Source organism: Rhinoraja longicauda, chromosome 37, assembly GCF_053455715.1.
Source record: "Rhinoraja longicauda isolate Sanriku21f chromosome 37, sRhiLon1.1, whole genome shotgun sequence".
NCBI lineage: Eukaryota > Metazoa > Chordata > Chondrichthyes > Rajiformes > Arhynchobatidae > Rhinoraja > Rhinoraja longicauda.
Window position 1 is genome coordinate 17,487,011 of NC_135989.1, and position 24,340 is coordinate 17,511,350.

The 24,340-nt window shown below is 47.6% G+C and overlaps 1 protein-coding gene across 3 annotated transcripts in view; it reads right to left on the reverse strand.

The window, feature by feature from the left end:
* Positions 1 to 6,326: 6,326 nt before the first annotated feature.
* gmip (GEM interacting protein) overlaps positions 6,327 to 24,340 on the reverse strand; it is a 72,821-nt gene continuing 54,807 nt past the window's right edge. For all 3 annotated transcript variants that reach the window (XM_078429533.1, XM_078429532.1, XM_078429534.1), the window contains 10 exons: positions 23,411 to 23,505; positions 22,639 to 22,740; positions 20,783 to 20,875; positions 19,462 to 19,622; positions 17,586 to 17,774; positions 17,348 to 17,485; positions 15,524 to 15,744; positions 13,572 to 13,869; positions 8,520 to 8,640; positions 6,327 to 7,842 (listed from right to left, as the gene is read on the reverse strand). In XM_078429533.1, coding sequence (XP_078285659.1) covers positions 6,560 to 7,842; positions 8,520 to 8,640; positions 13,572 to 13,869; positions 15,524 to 15,744; positions 17,348 to 17,485; positions 17,586 to 17,774; positions 19,462 to 19,622; positions 20,783 to 20,875; positions 22,639 to 22,740; positions 23,411 to 23,505 — 2,701 coding nt within the window. In that variant the 3' untranslated portion in view covers positions 6,327 to 6,559. The remainder of the gene's footprint in view (positions 7,843 to 8,519; positions 8,641 to 13,571; positions 13,870 to 15,523; positions 15,745 to 17,347; positions 17,486 to 17,585; positions 17,775 to 19,461; positions 19,623 to 20,782; positions 20,876 to 22,638; positions 22,741 to 23,410; positions 23,506 to 24,340) is intronic.

Below are 24,340 nucleotides of genomic sequence, written 5' to 3' on the forward strand. Positions count from 1 at the left end.
TCAATGGTTAAAGTTTCAACAGTTCAATGGTCAATGGTTCAATGGTCACTGGTTCAATGGTCAATGGTCAATAGTTCAATGGTCAATGGTTCAATGGTCAATGGTTCAGTGGACAATGGTCAATGGTTAAAGTTTCAACAGTTCAATGGTCAATGGTTCAATGATCACTGGTTCAATGGTCAATGGTCAATAGTTCAATGGTCAATGGTTCAGTGGACAATGGTCAATGGTTAAAGTTTCAACAGTTCAATGGTCAATGGTCAATGGTTCAATGCACCAATGGTTCAATGATAAATGATTTAATGGTCAATGGTGCAATAGTCAATGGTGAAATAGTCAAGGATTAATGCTTTAATGGTCCAATGGTTAATGTTTCAATGGTTAAATGAGCAATGGTAAATTGTTCAATGATTCAATAGTTAGATGAACAATGGTAAATGTGTCAATGGTTCAATGGTTAATGTTATAATGTTACAATTGTTCATTGGTCAATAATTCAGTCAATGGTTCGATGGTTCAAATGTTAATGGTCAACGGTTCAGTGTTTCAATGGTTCACTGATCAATAGTTCATTGGTTAATGGTCAAGTGTCAGCCATGATTGAATGGCAAAGTAGACTTGATTGGCCAAATGGCCTAATTCTACTCCTATTCCTTATGACCTTATGATTCAATGGTCAATGCTTCAATGTATGTTTATGGTCAATGATTCAGTGGCCAATGGTTCAATGCTAATGGTTAAATGGTTCAATGGTCAAATGAGCAATGGTAAATGGTTCAATGGTGCAATAGTATTTAATTGTCACATGTACTGAGGTACAGTGAAATTCATCTTTTGTATTCAGTTCAGTCCAAGTGTCATCATGCATAAGCACTGAGATACATCTTAGATAAGCATCTAAGACATAGTAATATCTGCACAGCGATATAGTTACTGCCTTATAGCACCAGAGACCCGGGTTCGATCCTGATTATGGGTGCCACAAAATGGTGGAGTAACTCAGCAGGTCAGGCAGCATCCAGGAGAGAGGGAACGGGTGACGTTTCGGGTCGAGACCCTTCTTCAGACTGAAGAAGGGTCTCGACCCGAAACGTTCAGTCTGAAGAAGGGTCTTGACCCGAAACGTCACCCATTCCCTCTCTCCTAGATGCTGCCTGACCTGCTGAGTTACTCCAGCATTTTGTGATACCTTTGATATGTACCAGCATCTGCAGTTATTTTCCTACACTGATTACAGGTGCTGTGTGTATGGAGTTTGTACCTTCTCCCTGTGTCTGCGTGGGTTTTCTCCGGGTGCTCCGATCTCCTCCCATATTCCAAAGACGTACAAGTTTGTAGGTTAATTGGCTTCGGTAAAAATTGTAAATTGTCCCTAGTGTGTGTAGGATAGTGTTAATGTAGGGGGGGAACTCCTGTACAGTCTTGGTGGGCTTGTTTCAACACTGCATCTCTAAAGTCTAAAAGTTCGAGTGTTTGGTACTAGTACACTAAGCCAGCATGCAGAGTTGCCAAATTTGGCATCATTTTCAAGTCCCAGTTGTTGGAAGTGCAGGGTTCTTAACCTGACCATGAAGGCCCATTGACCTGGCAGCATTGCTGGGTCATCCAGGCCAAGCGTAGTTGTGGTGTCCTCCACCGCTGCTCCATGCTGGTCCCGTCTTGTCCATGTGCTTGGCGTCTTGGAACAGCGCACGTTCCAGCTGGGCCCCAGGCTGCTGAAGGCACTCCACCATCGAGGCACTGTACTGCCTCCCCCAGCTGGTCCAGCCCTCTGTCCAACTCTGACTCCCTCCTCTCCGGTCCATGGGGTGAACAATGGCCAGACGAGCTTCCAGCTCCGCGGCCAGCGAGCCAGGCAAGTTGCCAGGCTTGGCCGGCATCCTCTCTGAGGTGCCCGTGTCCCTCTCCCACCTCACCCATGGATTGAGGAGTCTGTTCCCAGCACAGTCCTAACCCTCATACCCCTGCCCCCACCTCTCATGGACCATAGAACAGTACAGCACCAGAACAGGCCCTTCGGAACATGATGCCGAGACCATCTCCTATCTGCCTGCACATTATGCATGTCCCTCCATTCCCTGTATATCCATGTGCCTATCCAGAAGTCTCTTAAACACTGCTTTCATCTCCTGCTCACCATCCATCCCTGGCAGTGTGTTCCACAGCCTGTGTAAGGATCCTACCACAACCAGAGAGCAGTGCTGAACTACTATCTACCTCTTTGATGACCCTTGGACTATCCTTGTTCGGACTTTGCTGGCTTTACCTTGCACTGAACGTTATTCCCTTATCATGTATCTGTACACTGTGAATGGCTCGATTGTAATCATGTGTGGTTTTTCTGCTGACTGGATCGCACGCATCAAAAGCTTTTCACTGTACCTGGTGCACGTGACAATAAACTAAACTAAACTAAACTAAATCTTGCCCCACACATTGCCGTTAAACTTTGCAGAAAAGGACGAGTTCAAAGCGAGGAAGAAGAACACGGTGCCGTGCCTCAAGGACTACCGACCAGTGGTACTAACATCCGTGGTGATGAGAGGTTGGTTATGGTGCATATAAACTCCTACCTCAGCAAGAACATGAACGCACTACAATGTGCCCACTGCCATGGCTGCCTGCCACTGTATGTTTCTTTTCTTTTTTCCTAATCAGATGTGCAGCACTTTGGTCAACGTGGGTTGTTTTTAAATGTGATATACAAATAAAATTGACTTGACTTGACTTGACAATAGCACAGCACATATTCTGTTGTGCTGCTGCCAGTAAGAATTTCATTGTTCTATCTGGGACATATGACAATGAAACACTCATCCCCCTGCAGGACCTATACATCAGGAGGTGCAGATCCAGAGCCAGCAGCGTTATGGGGGATCCCTACCACCCCAGTAACGGACTGTTCCAGATGCTACGGTCAGGCAAACGCCTCCGCTGTCACGCTGTGAAAACGGAGAGGATGAGACGGAGTTTCTTCCCAAGGGCCATCAGGACTGTTAACTCTCATATCACCAGGGACTAATCTAATTTATTGTCTTAATTTTTTTTTGTGTTAAACATTTTCTTTCTATTCTGTTTTGTAGTTTAGCACAATCCGCAGGCGTTGCCACTTACATTTCACTGCACATCTTGTATATGTATGTGACAAATAAACTTGACTTGACTCTTTCTGAAGAAAGATAGATCAGTCTGAAGAAGGGTCTCGACCAGAAACGTCACCCATTCCTTCTCTCCCGAGATGCTGCCTGACCTGCTGAGTTACTCCAGCATTTTGTGAATAAATCGATTTGTACCAGCATCTGCAGTTATTTTCTTATATATATTGGCTTGACTCTTGACCAGATCAACAAGGATTCAATCTTGCTGGCTCTCCACTCCACTTCAGCCTGGCAATTTTAGTTCGGGACTTCAGACTCAGTCTGAAAAAGGGTCCCGAACTGATAAGTCACCTGTCCATGTTCTCCAGAGATGCTGCCTGACCCGCTGAGTTACTCCAACACTCTGTCCTTCTGTGCAAATCAGCATCGGCAGTTCCTTGTTTCTCCGTGGTCATGATGTTACACAGCTGTTGGAGAAGCAACCAGCAGAGGGAGGTGCTGTGCAGAATTCCAGACACAAGGCTCAGAGTTGTGTTCAGCTGGTTGGGTGCGTTACCTGACGTGCTGATCAGTCTCAGTAATCCAGAGATCTGTGTAGGAAGGAACTGCAGATGCTGGTTTACACCAAAGAAAGACACAAAATGCTGCAGTAACTCAGCGGGACAGGCAGCATCTCTGGAGACTTCCAGTTTCGACCTTTAAAACATCTCCCATTCCTTCTCTCCAGAGATGCTGCCTGCCCCACTGAGTTACTACAGCATTTTGTGTCTACATCTAAGGACTGAGATCTGCCGTGTCTGATGCACCTCTCCAGTGACCCAGTTACGTTGCTCACCAAAAATCAGCTCATCCTTCAGGCAAACACCCAAACACCTTCCCGTCATTCAAGAGCATTAAGGCAGTGGATAAAAATAGAAACTAATTGAAGGTTATTCCGTACTATGCCAAGAAACTTTGCCAGAGTGTTTGATTCCCACCCATTCTGATTATTGAGGTCAATTCTATTCAGGGCAGCAGAGCAGAAGCTGGAAGCCGGGAAAACACGCAGTGATCTTGTAATCTCCTGCAAATCGTCCTGACATTTAAATGTACCCCTCCCGTCATTAATTATTGAAAGGATTCCCAGAAGGATCCTGACAATGCAAACGGGTACAACCAGATAAATGGCATGAACTTTCCCTGCACAACCCGCCCGCTCGCAAACCACTGCAAACACAAGGAACTGCAGATGCTGGTTTACAAAAAAAAGAGACAACGTGCTGGAGTAACTCAGCAAGCCAAGCAGCATCTCTGGAGAACATGGACACGTGTCGTTTTGGATCAAGACTCTTCTTCAGACTGATTGTAGGGAGAGGTTATGAATATTTATTCGTAATTTGTCCGTCACTCAAGCCTACTGACAAAACTGCTCTAAATGACTGAAAATGATTTAATGCACATAATTTAACTTCAGCATAATGCTTCAGTAGGAATTACCCTAGTTTTACTGGGAGAAGTTGCTGAGGTTTCTGTTCATTCTGCCCTGCAAATAGATCTTTTTATTTACTTCAGTCTGAAGAAGGGTCTTGACCCGAAACGTCACCCATTCCAGAGATGCTGCCTGTCCCGCTGAGTTACTCCAGCTTTTTGTGTTTATCTTCGGTTTAAACCAGCATCTGCAGTTCCTTCCTACACATTCTGTTCTTTCAAATGTCATTATATTACTACTAGACAGGACTCCAGTAACATGCAGAGAAGCAACTTAATATAGTCTTGTAGATCTTCCCTTTCACAGAACCCTCCAAGACCACCCAACCCATTGTTCTTCCACAATTCCCTTCTAACAAAATCTTCAGCACACCAACACCAGAGCAGGAAAGGACACCTTCCCTTCCCTGTGAGGGAGTTGGATTTTATGACCCCTCACCTGTGGAAGCTCAAATCGCAGATCTCTCACTGAATCAGATAATGTGAGTTCAATGTCTACTCTAGAGATTTAATGTTGCATCATTCATGCTGCCAAGTTGGAGATCATCTGTGAAATGAGCTGTGTAGGAACGAACTGCAGATGCTGGTTTAAACCGAAAATAGACACATAATGCTGGAGTAACTCAGTGGGACAGGCAGCATCTCTGGAGAGAAGGAATGGCTGCCTTTTCTGAAGAAGGGTCTTGATCCGAAACGTCACCCATTCCTTCTCTCCAGAGATGCTGCCTGTCCCTCTGAGTTACTCCAACATTGTGTGCCTATCTTCGGTTTAAACCAGCATCTGCAGTTCCTTCCAACACAAAGTATCTTTCAGTTTGGTTTCAGTCTGAAGAAGGGTCCCGACCCAAAACGTTACCCATCCTTTTTGTCCCGATCTTAGGCCCACGCAATCAAGTCATCACCGCCTGCTTTGATCTGTCCTTTTCACACCTTACCCCTCCATATCTCCTGACTCTCAGTCTGCAGAAGGGTCTCGACCCGAAACGTGATCCAGAGATGCTGCTGTCCCGCTGAGTTACTCCAGCATTTTGTGTCTCCCCACTAATGATGGAATTTCAAAGAGTAAGAAAAGGGGTTCTACTCAGTACCCTAGCTGATATTTATTCTTCAATCAACTTCATAAAATAATGTCGGCATTGATGAGAACATGCTGTGCAGAAATGAATGGCCTAATTGTCTTCATGTTGGCTCACCTGTCTGAATAATTAGTCATGTTATCTTTCCAACAGAGTTGTGGGGTTACCCAGCCCACGTTGGCGTTGTGGGGTTACCCAGCCCACGTTGGCGTTGTGGGGTTACCCAGCCCACGTTGGCGTTGTGGGGTTACCCAGCCCACGTTGGCGTTGTGGGGTTACCCAGCCCACGTTGGAGTTGTGGGGTTACCCAGCCCACGTTGGCGTTGTGGGGTTACCCAGCCCACGTTGGAGTTGTGGGGTTACCCAGCCCACGTTGGCGTTGTGGGGTTACCCAGCCCACGTTGGAGTTGTGGGGTTACCCAGCCCACGTTGGCGTTGTGGGGTTACCCAGCCCACGTTGGCGTTGTGGGGTTACCCAGCCCACGTTGGCGTTGTGGGGTTACCCAGCCCACGTTGGCGTTGTGGGGTTACCCAGCCCACGTTGGCGTTGTGGGGTTACCCAGCCCACGTTGGAGTTGTGGGGTTACCCAGCCCACGTTACTCATTGTCCTTTAAAGTACGGGGTGAGTGGGGGTCCACGACAACAATGCCCCAAATTAATTGGATATCAACCCAAATACGTGGTTAGCAATCTTTATGGCATTGATAATGGTCCATTATTAAAAAAAAGGTCGTAAAGGACCTCTGTCATGACGGAATACTTGAATCTCTTTGTCTCGAAGGTTTGTATAATGTACATTGTTCTGTTTGAGTTGTGCTTGGTCCATCCATCTACATGAGTTACTTCTGCCTAGTCCACCCGCTCAAGGTTGAGTGGTCAGGTAGAGAGGGCGGCCATTGACCCCGTCATCGTGCCTCTCACACAAAGTAGGCCTCCCTGCCCTCGAGACTCTGTCTCTGGCGCAGCAGGAGAAGCATCTTCTCCACGTCGCGCTGCTCGCTGGAGACGTTGTTGGACTGGTTGGTGTTGAGGTCTCCGTCCGTGTGGTCCGCCACCACCGCCGGCCCGGCCTCCGCGCCGCCCCTCACCGCGACCTCGCGGTAATCCTGCCGCCGCTCTGTTTCCAGGCTCCCCGCCCGCTCTCCGGCCCCACTTGCTGCAGCCGCATGCGGCGACGGCTCTGTTTCAAGACTCCCCTGTGGGCTGTGGTTCGACGGCACGGTGCGTTCTGTTTCGAGGTTTTCCTGCAGGCCATGATTTGGCGCCGCGGTGTGCTCGGTTTCCAGATCCCCCGGCAGGCTGTGGTTTGGTGCCACAGTGCGCTGGGTTTCCAGGTCCCCCGGCAGGCTGCGGTTTGGAGCCGCGGTGCGCTCGGTTTCGAGGCTCCCCTGTGGTGGGTGATTTGGTGCCGCGGTGCGCTGGGTTTCCAGGTCCCCCGGCAGGCTGTGGTTTGGTGCCGCGGTGCGCTGGGTTTCGAGGCTCCCCTGTGGTGGGTGATTTGGTGCCGCGGTGCGCTGGGTTTCCAGGTCCCCTGGCAGGCTGTGGTTTGGTGCCGCGGTGCGCTGGGTTTCCAGGTCCCCCGGCAGGCTGCGGTTTGGCGCCGCGGTGCGCTGGGTTTCCAGGTCCCCTGGCAGGCTGTGGTTTGGTGCCGCGGTGCGCTGGGTTTCCAGGTCCCCCGGCAGGCTGCGTTTTGGCGCCGCGGTGCGCTGGGATTCCAGGTCCCCCGGCAGGCTCTGCCCACCTTCAGGAGTTGCCGGCCCCACGGCAGAGCCAGTGCTCTCCACGCGCCGCCGTTCCTGCAGCTTGGACACCAGCCGTGCCGCGCCCACCGTCAACTCAAACCGCTTGTGTTTGCCGCACGTCCGCCGCAGCGTGCCGCCGCCACCGTCCGGCGAGGTGCTGCGGCTGGAGCTGCCGGTCGTGGCCTTCGGCCGTCTCTCCGTGTCCGCGCCGCCCGGCACGGTGTCCACCCCCGCCGTCTCCGGGCACTCCACCGTGGCCGGCATGTTGGCCGTGATGATCGGCAGAGCAGACGGCCTGGGGATTACCGCGCGGGTCTTGGCCTGGCCGTAGCGCTGGTACTTGCCCGGCTGCCGGTTGAAGTTGCATCGCAGCAAGGAGTCCGTGCCGCCAACACCACCACCACCACCACCACCATCAGAGTCCTGGCCGTCCAGGGATCGAGCATCATCCGCCACACCTGCAACACAAGGGCCGCACGGAGCTCCGGTCAGTTCTTTTTAAAAAAATATTTATTTTATTGAAGGAAAGATACAATACGAATGTAATGCATTACATTCCCCTAACAACAAAAATAACCCTCACCCACCCTCCCTGGACACCCCTTTGCAGCCGATGTGTTCACAATACATCATATCACAAATACAAATGCACAATTTGTCAGCAAAACCTCTCCATTCTTCCTTCCAAGGCGCAGGCCCATACATATCTACAACATGTCAGATGGTTCAGGATACACTCATTCATTATGCATCAGCCATCCTGTGAGGTAATCGGCAATTGTGTAAACAAAAATAAGTAAATAAATAAAAGGAAAACATAATTAAAGGCAGATCCCCAACTACAATCAAGTGCCCTCAGTTCAGTTCTAAACGAGATACTAAACTGTATCAGCTGCAGGTAGTCACAAAATGCTGGAGTAACTCAGCGGGTCAGGCAGCATCTCAGGAGAGAAGGAATGGGTGACGTTTCGGGTCTTCAGTCTGAAGAAGGGTCTCGACCCAAAACGTCACCCATTCCTTGTCTCCTGAGATGCTGCCTGACCCGCTGAGTTACTCCAGCATTTTGTGTCTACCATGGATTTAAACTATCATCTGCATTTTATTTCCTGTATAAAGTGCAGGCCAGGTTACTCACATGCCACGTCACAGCTGTCAGAACTGACCCTACGCTGGTCGTGTGTGTCATCAAGGGCTTCGTTTGATGAGGACTTGTCTGACACATACCCTTCACTCGAATGCCTCTTCAGAACCAGGCTCTGCAGTGAGAAAGACACAAGTCAATGTGGGATGCAGAATGGTTTTTCAGTAAAACCCCCATACACACATTCCCCTAATTCGAGAGTTTAGTTTAGTTGAGAGTTTAGTTTAGAGATACAGAGTGGAAACAGGCCCTTTGGCCCACCGGGTCTGCGCCGACCAGCGATCCCCACACATTAACACTACCCTACCCACACTAGGGACAATTGGCACTATACACCAAGCCAATTAACCTACAAACCTGTACGTCTTTGGAGTGCGGGAGGAAACCGAAGACCTCAGAGAAAACCCATGTGGGTCACGGGGAGAACGTACAAACTCCGTACAGACAGCAGAGTGTCAGAGTTGCGGTTGAACAAACGGGACTATGAAGGCATGAGAGAGGAGCTGGCCAAGGTAGACTGGAAAGGGATCCTAGCAGGATTGATGGTGGTACAGCAATGGCAGGAATTTCTGGGCATAATCCGGAAGACGCAGGATCATTTCATTCCAAAGAGGAAGAAAGATTCTAAGGGGAGTAGGAGGCAACCGTGGCTGACAAGGGAAGTTAGGGATGGAATAAAACTAAAAGAAAAGATGTATAACACAGCAAAGAGTAGCCGGAAGCCAGAGGATTGGGAAACCTTCATTGGACAACAGAAGGTAACAAAACGGGCAATACGGGCTGAAAAGATGAAGTACGAGGGGAAGCTGGCCAAGAATATAAAGAAGGACAGTAAAAGCTTCTTTAGATATATTAAGAGAAAAAGAGTAGCAAAGTCAAATGTGGGTCCCTTGAAGGCAGACACGGGTGAAATTATTATGGGTAACAAGAAAATGGCAGAAGAGTTGAACAGGTACTTCGGATCTGTCTTCACTAAGGAAGACACAAACAATCTCCCAGATGTACTGGAGGACAGAGGATCTAGGGGGTATAGGAACTGAAAGAAATTTTCATTAGGCGAGAAATAGTATTGGGTAGACTAATGGGACTGAAGGATGATAAATCCCCAGGGCCTGATGGTCTGCATCCCAGGGTCCTCAGGGAGGTGGCTCTAGAAACAGTGGATGCATTGGTGATCATTTTCCAATGTTCAAAATATTCGGGATCAGTTCCTGTGGATTGGAGGATAGCTAATGTTATCCCACTTTTCAAGAAAGGAGCGAGAGAAAAACGGGGAATTACAGACCAGTTAGCCTGACATCGGTGGTGGGAAAGATGCTAGAGTCAATTATTAAAGAGGTAATAACGGTGTGTTTGGATAGCAGTAAAAGGATAAGTCCAAGTCAGCATGGATTTATGAAATGGAAATCATGCTAGACTAATCTTCTGGAATTTTTTGAGGACGTGACAAGTAAAATGGATGAAGGGGAGCCAATGGATGTAGTGTATCTAGACTTTCAGAAAGCCTTTGATAAGGTCCTGCACGGGAGATTGGTGACTAAAATTAGAGCACATGGTATTGGGGATAGGGTGTTGACATGGATAGAGAATTGGTTGGCAGACAGGAAGCAAAGAGTAGGAATAAACAGGTCCTTTTCAGAATGGCAGGCAGTGGCGAGTGGAGTGCCGCAAGGCTCGGTGTTGGGGCCGCAACTGTTTACCATATATATTAATGATTTGGAAGAGGGAATTAGAAGCAACACTAGCAAGTTTGCGGATGACACAAAGCTGGGTGGCAGTGTGAACTGCGAAGAGGATGTTCGGAGGTTGCAGGATGACCTAGACAGGTTGAATAAGTGGGCAGATGCGTGGCAGATGCAGTATAATATAGATAAATGTGAGGTTATCCACTTTGGCAGCAGAAACAAGGTGGCAGATTATTATCTCAATGGAGTTAGGTTCGGTAAGGGGGAGGTGCAGCGAGACCTGGGTGTCCTTGTACACCAGTCACTGAAAGTTGGCGTGCAGGTACAGCAGGCAGTGAAGAAAGCTAATGGAATGTTGGCCTTCATAGCAAGAGGATTTCAGTATAGGAGTAAAGAGGTTCTTCTGCAGTTGTATAGGGCCCTGGTAAGACCACATCTGGAGTAATGTGTACAGTTTTGATCTCCTAATTTGAGGAAGGACATCCTTGTAATTGAGGCAGTGCAGCGTAGGTTCACGAGATTGATCCCTGGGATGGCGGGACTGACATATAAGGAAAGATTGAAAAGACCAGGCTTGTATTCACTGGAGTTTAGAAGGATGAGAGGGGAAATGTTCCCAATGTTGGGTGAGTCCAGAACCAGGGGCCACAATCTTAGAATAAAGAGGAGGCCATTTAAATCTGAGGTGAGAAAAAACGTTATCACCCAGAGAGTCGTGAATTTGTGGAATTCTCTGCCACAGAGGGCAATGGAAGCCAAATCACTGGGTGGATTTAAGAGAGAGTTAGATAGAGCTCTAGGGGCTAGTGGAATCAAGGGATGTGGGGAGAAGGCAGGCACGGGGTATTATCATATCATATCATATATATACAGCCGGAAACAGGCCTTTTCGGCCCTCCAAGTCCGTGCCGCCCAGCGATCCCCGTACATTAACACTATCCTACACCCACTAGGGACAATTTTTACATTTAACCAGCCAATTAACCTACATACCTGTACGTCTTTGGAGTGTGGGAGGAAACCGAAGATCTCGGAGAAAACCCACGCAGGTCACAGGGAGAACGTACAAACTCCTTACAGTGCAGCACCCGTAGTCAGGATCGAACCTGAGTCTCCGGCGCTGCATTCGCTGTAAAGCAGCAACTCTACCGCTGCGTGGGGACGATCAGCCATGATTACTATGAATGGCGGTGCTGGCTCGAAGGGCCGAATGGCCTCCTCCTGCACCTATGTTTCTATGTTTCACCCGTAGTTGGGATGGAACCCTGGTCTCCGGCGCTGGGAGCGTTGTCAGGCAGCAACTCTACCGCTGCGCCACCGTTGTACTGACTGGTTCTAAGTTCTATCCCCAACATGAGCCAAATTAATTTTTGAGCTGAGATAGTGATGGAACTACTACAACTAGTGTTAGCAGTTTTCAGTACAGTAAGTGGCAGGAAGAATGGACCAAGCACGAGTAAGACAGCGAGTCCTGCTGGAAATACAGATGTTTGATCATTAGAAGGGACGTTGGAAGAATATTCCCGGCATTTTGGGGGGGAATCTTTTTCACACAGAGGGTGGTGGGTGGATGGAACCAGCTGCCAAAGGAGGTAGTTGATGCTGGGACTATCCCAACGTCTAAGAAACAGACAGGTACATGGATAGGACAGGTTTGGAGGGATATGGACAAAATTTGGGCCAGGTGGGACTAGTGTAGCTGGGACATGTTGGCCGGTGTGGGCATGTTGGGCCGAAGGGCCTGTTTACACACTGTATCACTATGACACTATGACTGTCATTTCTTAATTTTATGGTTGGGGATCCTTTTTCAGATTGCAAAATTTACAGGAAGTTTGTGTCTATGATATAAACCACCTTTGCAGTTTCATTGTTGAACTTCAGAATATTTGACTTGGCACAAAACATTGGGGTATTGTGTAAACTTAAAATACTACCAACTAAAATCTTTGCTACAGAGTAGATATTATATTTTTCTTAATATGTGGTGCAATGGTAAAGCTGTTGCCTTACAACACCAGAGACACAGGTTCGATCCTGACTATGGGTGCCGTCTGTATGGAGCTTGTACAAGACCCGCGTGGGTTTTCTCTGGGATCTCCGGTTTCCTCCCACACTCCAAAGACGTACAGGTTTGTAGGTTATTCACAAAATGCTGGAGTAACTCAGCAGGTCAGGCAGCATCTCGGGAGAGAAGGAATGGGTGACGTTTCGGGTCGAGACCCTTCTTCAGACTGATGTCGGGGGTGGGACAAAGGAAGGATATAGGTGGAGACAGGAAGATAGAGGGAGATCTGGGAAGGAGGAGGGGAAGGGAGGGACAGAGGAGCTATCTGAAGTTGGAGAAGTCAACGTTCATACCACCGGGCCGCAAACTGCCCAGGCGAAATATGAGGTGCTGCTCCTCCAATTTCCGGCGGGCCTCACTATGGCACTGGAGGAGGCCCATGACAGAGAGGTCAGACTGGGAATGGGAGGGGGAGTTGAAGTGCTGGGCCACCGGGAGATCAGTTGCGTTAATGCAGACCGAGCGCAGGTGTTCAGCGAAGCGATCGCCGAGCCTGCGCTTGGTTTCGCCGATATAGATGAGTTGACATCTAGAGCAGCGGATGCAATAGATGAGGTTGGAGGAGGTGCAGGTGAACCTCTGTCTCACCTGGAAAGAATGTGGTTCGTAGGTTAATTGGCTTGGTGTAAATGTAAAATTGTCCCTAGTGTGTGCAGGATAGTGTTAGTGTGCGGGGATCGCTGGTCGGTGTGGACTCAATGGGCCGAAGGGCCTGTTTCCGCGCTTTCTCTAAAATAAACAAAAACTCAGGTCAATAGACAATAGACAATAGGTGCAGGAGGCCATTCGGCCCTTCGGCCCTTCGAGCCAGCACCGCCATTCAATGTGATCATGGCTGATCATTCTCAATCAGTACCCCGTTCCTGCCTTCTCCCCATACCCCCTGACTCCGCTATTCTTAAGAGCTCTATCTAGCTCTCTCTTGAAAGCATTCAGAGAATTGGTCTCCACTGCCTTCTGAGGCAGAGAATTCCACAGATTCACAACTCTCTGACTGAAAAAGTTTTTCCTCATCTCAGTTCTAAATGGCCTACCCCTTATTCTTAAACTGTGGCCCCTTGTTCTTGACTCCCCCAACATTGGGAACATGCTTCCTACCTCTAACGTGTCCAACCCCTTAATAATCTTATACGTTTCGATAAGATCTCCTCTCATCCTTCTAAACAGTCTGAAGAAGGGTGTCGACCCAAAACGTCATCCACTCCTTGTCTCCAGAGATGCTGCCTGTCCCGCTGAATTACTCCAGCTTTTTGTGTCTGCCTTCTAAACTAAAACTAAAACGCAAGTTTGTACCTCTGAGGATTGGCTCCTGCCTTTTGCCGAGCTCAGGACCTCGCCTGCCCTGTTCACGCCCGGCTCTGTTGGGGAATTCCTCGTTGCAGGAGTCCAAGAACTGGGACCTTGTTTGGGCTCAAAGATCTGACTGCACTGCGTGATGAGGAAGTCCACAACCTGGGCCTGATATCCCGAGTTCACCAGGGACGTCATTGAAACGGTGTCATCCTGAGCTTGAGGCCGGATTAGCGTGGGGCCAAAGATTATTCCTAGGTTATTCGATGTCATCTTGTTTTCTTCACATCGTTCCGCCACTCTGTAAAAGAAGAGAGATTTACTTTGCAGCTATAAAGATTCACATGCCCTTCCCTCCATTGCCACTAGGGTTGCCAACTGTCTCGCATTAGCCGGGACATCCCGTACATTGGGCTAAATTGGTTTGTCCCGTACAGGACTGCCCTTGTCCCGTATTAGACCTGGGGGCCGCTGTAGGTCCAGACAGTGTAGGCCCAGGCGCCGCCTAAAGGAGGTTGCATAGCAACCTGCCTCCCAGCGCGGGCGGCCACCTTTGGTGGAGTGGGAGCACATGACCGCTGGCTGGGTGAGATCACGTAGGGCACGGGGCGGTGACGTCACTGTTTCTCCCTTATTTGGGAGTGGGAACGTTGGCAACCTTAATTGCCACCCTGAGCTGTAACAAAGGCAATGCTAACCTGCAAGGCTTTATTCTTCATGGGTGTGTCTCTACACACATCAAAGACAAGCCCAAAGACGCTGCCTAAACAATAACACATAGTTAACCCTGAGCCCCATGCATAACAAACTCTTTTACATATTTGCAAGGCGGTATTTATCACAACCTCATCTGACATTTTGCGGCATACTGTGAGGTTGAATCTTTGTGTAGTTTACACAGGTTATTCTTGCTATTGAAGGAGTGCAGCGTGGGTTCACCGGGTTGATTCCCAGGATGGCGGGACTGACATATGATGAAAGAATGGGTCGACTGGGCTTGTATTTGCTGGAATTTAGAAGGATGAGAGGGGATCTTATAGAAACATGTAAAATTCTTAAGGGATTGGACAGGCCAGATGCAGGAAAAATGTTCCTGATGTTGGGGGGAGTCCAGAACCAGGGATCACAGTTTAAGAATAAGGGGTAGGCCATTTATGATTGAGATGAGGAAAAACCATTTCACCCAGAGAGTTGTGAATCTGTGGAATTCTCTGCCACAGAAGGCAGTGGAGGCCAAATTCACTGGATGTATTCAAGAGAGAGTTAGATTTAGCTCTTGGGGCTAAGGGAATCAAGGGATATGGGGAAAAAGCAGGAAAAGGGGGGTTATTTTGGATGATCAGCTCGAATGGCCTATTCCTGCACCTATTTTCTATGTTTCTATGTTATGGTGGCAGCTTCCCCTCTCCCATCAGGCGAAAGATACAGAAGTGTGAAAACGCACACCTCCAGATTCAGGGACAGTTTCTACCCAGCTTTTATCAGGCAACTGAACCATCCTACCACAACCAGAGAGCAGTGCTGAACTACTATCTAGCTCATTGGAGACCCTGGGATATCTTTGATCGGACGTTACTGGCTTTACCTTGCACTAAACGTTATTCCCTTATCATGTATCGGTACACTGTGAATGGCTCGATTGTAATCGTGTATTGTCTTTCCGCTGACCGGATGGGATACTGTAGCTCGGTACACGTAACAATAAACTAAACTGATCTAAACTGAAAGGAATTATTGAACCATTTGCCATTGTGACAATAGAATAATTTGCATCTAACAATTATCAGTTCTGAGGAAGGGTCTCGACCCGAAACGTCACCCATTCCTTCTCTCCAGAGATGCTGCCTGTCCCGCTGAGTTACTCCAGTTTTTTGTGTTTACGGTTTAAACCAGCATCTGCCGTTCCCTCCTACGCATTCCATACTTGTGGAGCTGTACGTCAAAGTTCTGCCTACCTGTGGAGATGCCTGATGATGTGCTCCAGAGTGTTGTAGTGGGAAGCTGGAAGGTTGTGCAACAAGGTCTTAGCCTGCTGCACGAGTTGCGATACTTTGTCAGTTGCGACAGGTATCCCCTTGGACTGACTGTCCTTCAGCTCATCACAGCCCTGCTGCAACTCTTTGGCAAACTTCATAAAATCATCGTAGAGTCTGAAGAGCACAATTGGCTCAGGTAGCTTTAAGAAATAAAAATAGAAAAGCATATTCAAAACCAGAAGATGAGAAATGAAAGATTGCTTAGTGCTACGCCCCATGAGGAATGAAACCAGTAGTGTAGCTATTTGACTAAATGTGATGTGAAGGCCATGAGTGATAGGATCAGAATGAGGCCATTCGGCCCATCGTCTACTCCGCCATTCAATCATGGCTGATCTATCTCTCCCTCCTAACCCCATTTTCCTGCCTTCTCCCCATAACCCGACACCCGTACTAATCAAAAATCTATCTATCTTTGCCTTAAAAATATCCATTGATGGCCTCCACAGCCTTCTGTGGCAAAGTATTCTCTCCATAACCTCTGACACCTGTACTAATCAATGCAGGCAGAGGAGGTTAGTTTAACTTGGAGATAGACAAAAAACACGCGTACTAATCAAGAATCTATCGCTGTTCTGGGTCTAGACTGTCAGTAAATAATCAGCTGCAGCAGTTAGAAAATGATCATTGTTTATCCTGATCCCAATCCTGCACTTTTCAGAGTAGTTTTTGTAAAGCAGACACAGGGGTCTGGCAGCACCTCGGGAGAAAATAGAAAGATGATATATTGGGTCGGGACCCTTCAGACTGATTGGAGTAGGGAGGGGGGGAACAGGAAGCAATATTAAAAACCAGGGCAAATCCAGCAACAGATCACCTTAAGCAGGGAGGTTCCCCGCTAGGCTGATTGTTGGCTAGAGACAATTTCTTTATGATATAATAGGGCATCACAGTGGCGCAGCGGTAGAGTTGCTGCCTTACAGCGCCAGAGACCCGGACTTGATCCTGACTATGGGTGCAGTCTGTACGGAGTTTGTACATTCTCCCTGAGACCATATGGGTTTCTCCAAGATCTTATGTTTCCTCCCACACTCCAAAGACATACAGGTTTGCTTTTATTCTATATTTCCTTGAAATATGATAATAAATAATCTTGAGTGATTCACACTTTCCTTGAAATATGTACCCAAGATCTGACTAGATCTGCCGGCACGGGTTAACTGATTTTGGATAGGAAAATAACTGCAGATGCTGGTACAAATCGAAGGTATCACAAAATGCTGGAGTAACTCAGCGGGTCAGGCAGCATCTCAGGAGAGAAGGAATGGGTGACGTTTCGGGTCGAGACCGTTCTTCAGACTTTTGTGATACCTTTGATTTGTACCAGCATCTGCAGTTATTTTCCTACACAACTTGCCGCTCCACTGCGATTTCACAGAAGAGTCTGAAGAAGGGTCTCAACCCGAAAAGTCACCCATTCCTTCTCTCCTGAGATGCTGCCTGACCCGCTGAGTTACTCCAGCATTTTGTGATACTGATTTTGGATGATCAGCCATGATCACAATGAATGGCGGTGCTGGCTCGAAGGGCCAAATGGCCTCCTCCTGCACCTATTCTCTATGTTTTTATGTTTCTATGAGCTTATGTTTTTATGTTTCCCATCGCAGCAGAAAGGCTGTCACAACTTACACATGTCCAGCGTGCACAGGTCACTGAATTAATGTGGCCACGGCGTGTGACTAGAATTCAGTATCAACACTTCCTTGGTGAAGGACCAGAGTGGTGTGCAGCCCTGTAACTCACCTCTCGAAGGTAGAGGTTTACGAGGTTGGTGATGTCGTGAGGCGAGTTCTCGGACATGTCGGTGAGGTCCCGGCCGTTTTCGAAGGACTGCCGCAGTTTGGCGATGCGGATCTTCGACCCGTTCATCCGATAGATTCCCTGAAACGTCAACAACAAGCGGTAGAAATTAGTGAAAGAAAAAAATGAAACCCATCTCTAAACTAACCAAATGAAAATAAACCAAACTTCAGGGTCCCACCTGTACACTCAGAGCCCGCCGCTCGATCTCGGACGTGCAGTTTCGGATGATGAAGGGCACCTCGTCAGGTGTCTCTCTTGGAGCGAGCCCAAAGTCAACTCCAAATAGAGTGATCCTCGTCTGGAGCTTGCGGTGGCCACACAAGATGGCAATGGACTCCAGGCATTTTCTGTGACAGGCCAGGTAGCACTGTGGAGGGGAAACAACCCAAAGGAATCGTGAAACTAAACGCTAAATTACCTCAAAGAATGCCATTCAACTTGAAGTGGGAGTGGTGAGTGTTTTATTGTCCTGTGTCCCAGATAGAACAATGAAATTCTGACTTGCAGCAGTACAACAGAATATGTAAACATAGTACTCTGTAAACAATATAATAAACGAGAAAAAAAGTTCAGTATTTATATATATATGTGTGTGTGTGTGTGTGTGTGTGTGTGTGTGTGTGTGTGTGTGTGTGTGTGTGTGTGTGGGTTCGATCCTGACGATGGGTGCAGTCTGTACGGAGTTTGTACGTTCTCCCTGTGATCTACTGGGTTTTCTCCAGGAGCTCTAATTTCCTCCCACACTCCAAAGACGTACAGGCTTGTCGGCTAATTGGCTTGGTAAAATGGCAAATTGTCCCTAGTGTGTGTAGGATAGTGTCAGTGTGTGGGGATCGCTGGTCGGCGTGGACTCTGTGGGCCAAAGGGCTTATGTCCGCACCGTATCTCTAAACTAAATTGAAGTAAAAGTTAAAACATCAAATTTTATGGAAGATAGCAGACATGGCAGCCTCGCCTACAGTCTGCCTGTCTATTCGTCTTTTTCGTTATTTTTAGTGTGTTTTAAAAAGTATGTGTTAATGTTCTCTGGTTTGTTTTATGTGGGAGGTGGGGGGGGGGTCGTAGATGTGATTGTTTTCCGGATCGTACCTCCGGTCGCTCTGCGGCCTAACATCATGGAGCTGGTGGCCTTGCTCGAGACTGACTTGGATCCCACTGCGGGGGCCTGGACTTAAACATCGGAGCCTGCGATCCCTTGCCTGGGATCGACGCTCCAACCACGCCCTGCGGATTTCAACATCAGGGAGCTCGCAGTCTCGGGTAGAGACTGATGTCGGGAAGCTCCAAGCCGCAGGAGGTTCGACCAGCCCCGACTCGGGAATCTGATCGCCCGGCGTGGGGAGCTGAGATCCCCCCTGATGCAGGAGCTTGATCGCACCGACGCGGAGGGCTCAACGGCTGGTTGTGGGAGCCAAGATCGCCCCGACAACGGAAGGTTCGAGTGCCCCAACCGTGGGAGAATAAAGAAAGGAAGAAGTTTGAACCTTTTTTGCCTTCCATCACAGTGAGGAATGTGGGGGAGTCGCTGTGGTGGATGTTCATGTTAAAAAATTATTTGGTTACTCTTTATTGGTATGACTGTACGGCAAATCGAATTGCACGGTGGCGCAGCGGTAGAGTTGCTGCTTTACAGCGAATGCAGCGCCGGAGACTCGGGTTCGATCCTGACTACAGGCGCCGTCTGTACGGAGTTTGTACGTTCTCCCCGTGACCTGCGTGGGTTTCCTCCGAGATCTTCGGTTTCCTCCCACACTCCAAAGACGTGCAGGTTTGTAGGTTAATTGACTGGGTAAATGTAAAAATTGTCCCTAGTCTGTGTAGGATAGTGTTAGTGTGCGGGGATCTCTGGGCGGCGCGGACCCGGTGGGCCGAAGGGCCTGTTTCCGCGCTGTATCTCTAAATCTAAAAAATCTAAAATCCTCGCATGTTGCAAAACATACTTGGCCAATAAATTACCATTATGATTATGATTACGGTCTGCTTGATTACTACGGTTTGATTATGATTACTGTTCTGTACTCTATGATCATGTGTTCTATGCTCTATTTCCTCACCTCCTCACACTCCGCTCCATTCACCACAACAAGGCCGTCACACTCCCGGCATTTGGTCGGGGCTCGAAGCTTCCGAAATCGGTGTGTCTGTGCTGCTTTCGATAACAAAATATTCTTGAAGGTTGCTGGTGTTCTCGACGTTTCGTTCAAGTCGGCCAAATCTGAAAATAGATTTTTGAGAAAGATGATTCGTGATTTTCTCCGTTCCAGAACCAGTTTAAGAATAAGGGGTAGGCCATTAAGAACGGAGATGAGGAAAAACTTTTTCACTTGGAGAGTTGTAAATCTGTGGAATTCTCTGCCTCAGAAGGCAGTGGAGGTCAATTCTCTGAATGCATTCAGGAGAGAGCTAGATAGAGCTCTTAATGATAGGGGGTAAGGGGAGAGGGCAGGAACGGGGTACTGATTGTGAATGATCAGCCATGATCACATTGAATGGTGGTGCTGGCTCGAAGGGCCGAATGGCCTCCTCCTGCACTTATTGTCTATTGTCAAATCATTTCTCCTTATTCCCCATTTCCTTTTTTATTCTTTGCCCTTTTGATGTATTTCTCCATCATCTCTGCTCTCCATTTCCATTTCCTCTATACGTCATTCCTCTTTCCTTTCCCAGTACAATTCTCTATCTTGTCTATTTCAGAATCACATAGTGTGGAAACAGGACCTTCGGCCCAACTCGCCCACACCGGCCAACATATCCCAGCTACACTAGTCCCACCTGCCTGCGTTTGGTCCATATCCCTCCAAACTTGCCCAATCCATGTACCTGTCTAAATGTTTCTTAAACATTACAATAGTCCCTGCCTCAACTACCTCCTCTGGCAGCTTATTCTATGCACCCACCACCCTTTGTGTGAAAAAGTTACCTCTTCGATTCCTATTACATTTTTTCCCCCCTCACCTTGAACCAAATGTCCTCTGGTCCTCGATTCCCCTGCTCTGGGCAAGAGACTACCCAATCTACTCCTCTCATGATTTTATACACCTCTATAAGATCACACCTCATCTCCCTGTGCACCAAGGAATAGAATCCTTGCCTACTCAACCTCTCCCTGTAGCTCAGACCCTCGATTCCTGGCAACATCCTCGTAAATCTTCTCTGCACCTTTTCCAGCTTGACAACATCTTTCCTCTAACATGGTGCCCAGAACTGAACACAATACTCTAAATGCGGCCTCACCAACATCTTATATAACTGCAACATGACCTCCCAACTTCGATACTTCTATAAAAGTCTTTATTTAGACTACATATTTTTGCATTAGAGGGATGTCCCATCCCAATTTAATTTTGTAACTAGATTGAAGCCTGTGTAACAAACCATTATCTTGCAGCTGGGTCACATCCCGTTCTTCGTATTCATCTGGAGACATCCCTGGCATTGTGGCCTTTGGTAATTTTCTTCCAAAATGTGCTGAAAAGACAAAACACACAATATTAAGCATAAAAATCCTTATTTTTCATGTTTGCCCATTCCCAAGAGCTCTTGAGAAGACAGACGCAAAATGCTGGAGTAACTCAGCGGGACAGGCAGCTTCTCTGGAGAGAAGGAATGGGTGACGTTTTGGATCGAGACCCTTCTTCAGATCGACAGGGGGACACTGGAAGTACAGAACAAAGCAGAGCCTGCATCGATCATTCAGGTAAAGGGGAGCCCACAATGGTCCATTGTTGGTTGTGGATGAGGTGATAACGAAGGAATAAAAAATGGTGAAATTAGCCAGAGGACTAGGGTGGGGAATGGAGAATGAGGGAACACAAGGGTTACTTGAAGTTAGAGAAATCAATACTCATACCGACCGCTGAGTTGTAAGCTCCGGGAGCGAAATATGATGTGCTGTTCCTCCAGTTTGTGTGTGGCCTCACTCTGACAGTCGAGGAGGCCCAGGACAGATAGAAGTTAGAGAAATTCGGTGTAAACAATAGACAAGAGACAATAGGTGCAGGAGGAGGCCATTGGGCCCTTCGAGCCAGCACCGCCATTCAATGTGATCATGGCTGATCGTTCTCAATCAGTACCCCGTTCCTGCCTTCTCCCCATACCCCCTGACTCCGCTATCCTTAAGAGCTCTATCCAGCTCTCTCTTGAATGCATTCAGAGAATTGGCCTCCACTGCCTTCTGAGGCAGAGAATTCCACAGATTCACAACTCTCTGACTGAAAAGGTTTTTCCTCATCTCAGTTCTAAATGGCCTACCCCTTATTCTTAAACTGTGGCCCCTGGTTCTGGACTCCCCCAACATTGGGAACATGTTTCCTGCCTCTAACGTGTCCAACCCCTTAATAATCTTATACGTTTTGATAAGATCTCCTCTCATCCTTCTAAATTCCAGTGTATACAAACCAGCATCTGCAGATCCTTCTAACACATTTATACATGTATTCCTGCTGTTTTCTGTCCATTAACCAATCCTCACCCCACACCAATGAATTACTTTCAATCTGATGTGCTCTAATTTTGTTTAATGATCTTTTATGCGGCACCTCCTGAAGAGCAAAATACATGACATCCAAACGTTTCCTTTTATCTTAGTTTAGAGATACAGCGCGGAAACAGGCCCTTCGGCCCACCGAGTCCGTGCCGACCAGCGATCCCCAAACACTAACACTATCCTACACATATTAGGGACAATTTTACATTTATACCAAGCCAATTAACCTATAAACCTGTACGTCTTTGGAATGTGGGAGAGAACTGAAAATCTCAGAGAAAACCCACGCAGGTCACGGGGAGAACGTACAAACTCTGAACAGACAGCACCCGTAGTCAGGATTGAACTTGGGGTCTTTCATGTATCTTGTGTTTTATGACTGCTGGCAAATCAATTTCCCTCCTGGGATAAATAAAGTGCTATCTTATCGCTACCCTATCTTTGTCCCGCCCCCTCCTCTGACATCAGTCTGAAGAAGGGTCTTGACCCGAAACGTCACCCATTCCTTCTCTCCCGAGATGCTGCCTGTCCTACTGAGTTACTCCAGCATTTTGTGTCTACCTTCTGTCGTATCGCATCGTATCGTGGGTCTCTGGCGCTGTGAGGCAGCAGTTCTACCCGCTACACCACCGTGCTGCCCTAAACTGTTCCCAAAAACTCAAAACAAATTTGCAGACATCATTACCATTTCATATATCAGTGTGAGCTGCTTGGCCTTGAGACGGCATCGTTCTTTGGCATTTACCTGGGCTGGATATCGGTGAATCGAGGGATCGAGTCTCGCTACTTGCTCCAGTGCTTTCTGAATCGCTTAAGCCCGGTTTCGTTCCACTTGTATTATGAAACACTATAACAACAAAAAAAAGACATTTTGTTTTAGGCAGCATGGTGGCTTCCAACAGTGGTGGTGGAGGCATCTAAAAGACTGGAGTTTAGATTTCACAGTGCAAGAACCTTTTCAAAGGCATTTCTTGCTTCTGATTAATTGTTTTCCTGAGTCATTAGGTCTCCACCCACTCCCACAGAATATAATCAAGGCTTATTGCTTTTTGAAAATGACAAATATTAACTTGAAGGTTGACACAAAGTCTGAAGAAGGGTCTCAACCCGAAACGTCACCCATTCCTTCTCTCCCAAGATGCTGCCTGACCCACTGAGTTACTCCAGCATTTTGTGTCTACCTTCAATATTAACTTGAAGGTAGACACAAAATGCTGGAGTAACTCTATATAGAATCTCATTGGGAGAGGCGGTGGGTCCGAGTCTTTCCATTAGGGTATTTGTAAATATTCACAATGGAACAAACACCACATTCAATCCCACTCCGCAGAATCCCAAGACCAAACCATTCCGTTTAGTATTGACTGCTCCACTGCAAAATATCCTCAACATATGCCTACTTTGCCCATTCCTTCTCTCCCGAGATGCTGCCTGACCTGGTGAGTTACTCCAGTATTTTGTGTCTACCTTCGTTTTAAACCAGCATCTGCAGTTCTTTCCTACAAATATTAACTTACTAAGTTTGTTGTCAAACTCGTCTGGCACATTTGGGAAGTCGCTGGAGGAAGCTGATGTCCGATGACCACTTTTTCTCCGTCCAGCAGGAGAAGACCTGAAAAAGAGATTAACAAGCAATTTATCAAACATTTCAGTTCACACCGGCATAGAAACCAATTGGTCAAACCCTTCCTATTCACTCTCACAGTAAATTTACTGGAGTTTAGAAGGATGAGAGGGGATCTTATGGAGACATATAAAATTATGAAAGGACTGGACAAGCTAGATGCAAGAAAAATGTTCCCCATGTTGGGGGAGTCCAGAACCAGGGGCCACACACAGTCTAAAAATAAAGGGGAGGCCATTTAAAACTGAGGTGGGTGAGAAAAAAACTTTTTCACCCAGAGTTGTTCATTTGTGGAATTCTCTGTCACAGAAGGCAATGAAGGCCAATTCACTGGATGAATTTAAAAGAGAGTTAGATAGAGCTCTAAGGACTAGTGGAATCAAGGGATATGGGGAGAAGGCAGGCACAGGTTACTGATTGTGGATGATCAGCCATGATCACAATGAATTGTGGTGCTGGCTCGAAGGGCCAAATGGCCTTCTCCTGCACATATTTTCTCTATAGAGTCACATTGGGAGAGGCGGTGGGTCCAAGTCTTGCCATCAGGGCATTTGTAAATAATCACAATGGAACAAACACCACATTCAATCCCACTCTGCAGAATCCCAAGACCAAATCATTCCGTTTAGTATTGACTGCTCCACTGCAAAATATCCTCAACATATGCCTACTTTGCCCATTCCTTCTCTCCAGAGATGCTGCCTGACCTGGTGAGTTACTTCAGCATTTTTTAGTTTAGTTTAGTTTAGAGACTCAGCGCGGAAACAAGCTCTTTGGCCCACAGAGTCCACACCGACCAGCGATCCATGAGCATTAACACTAC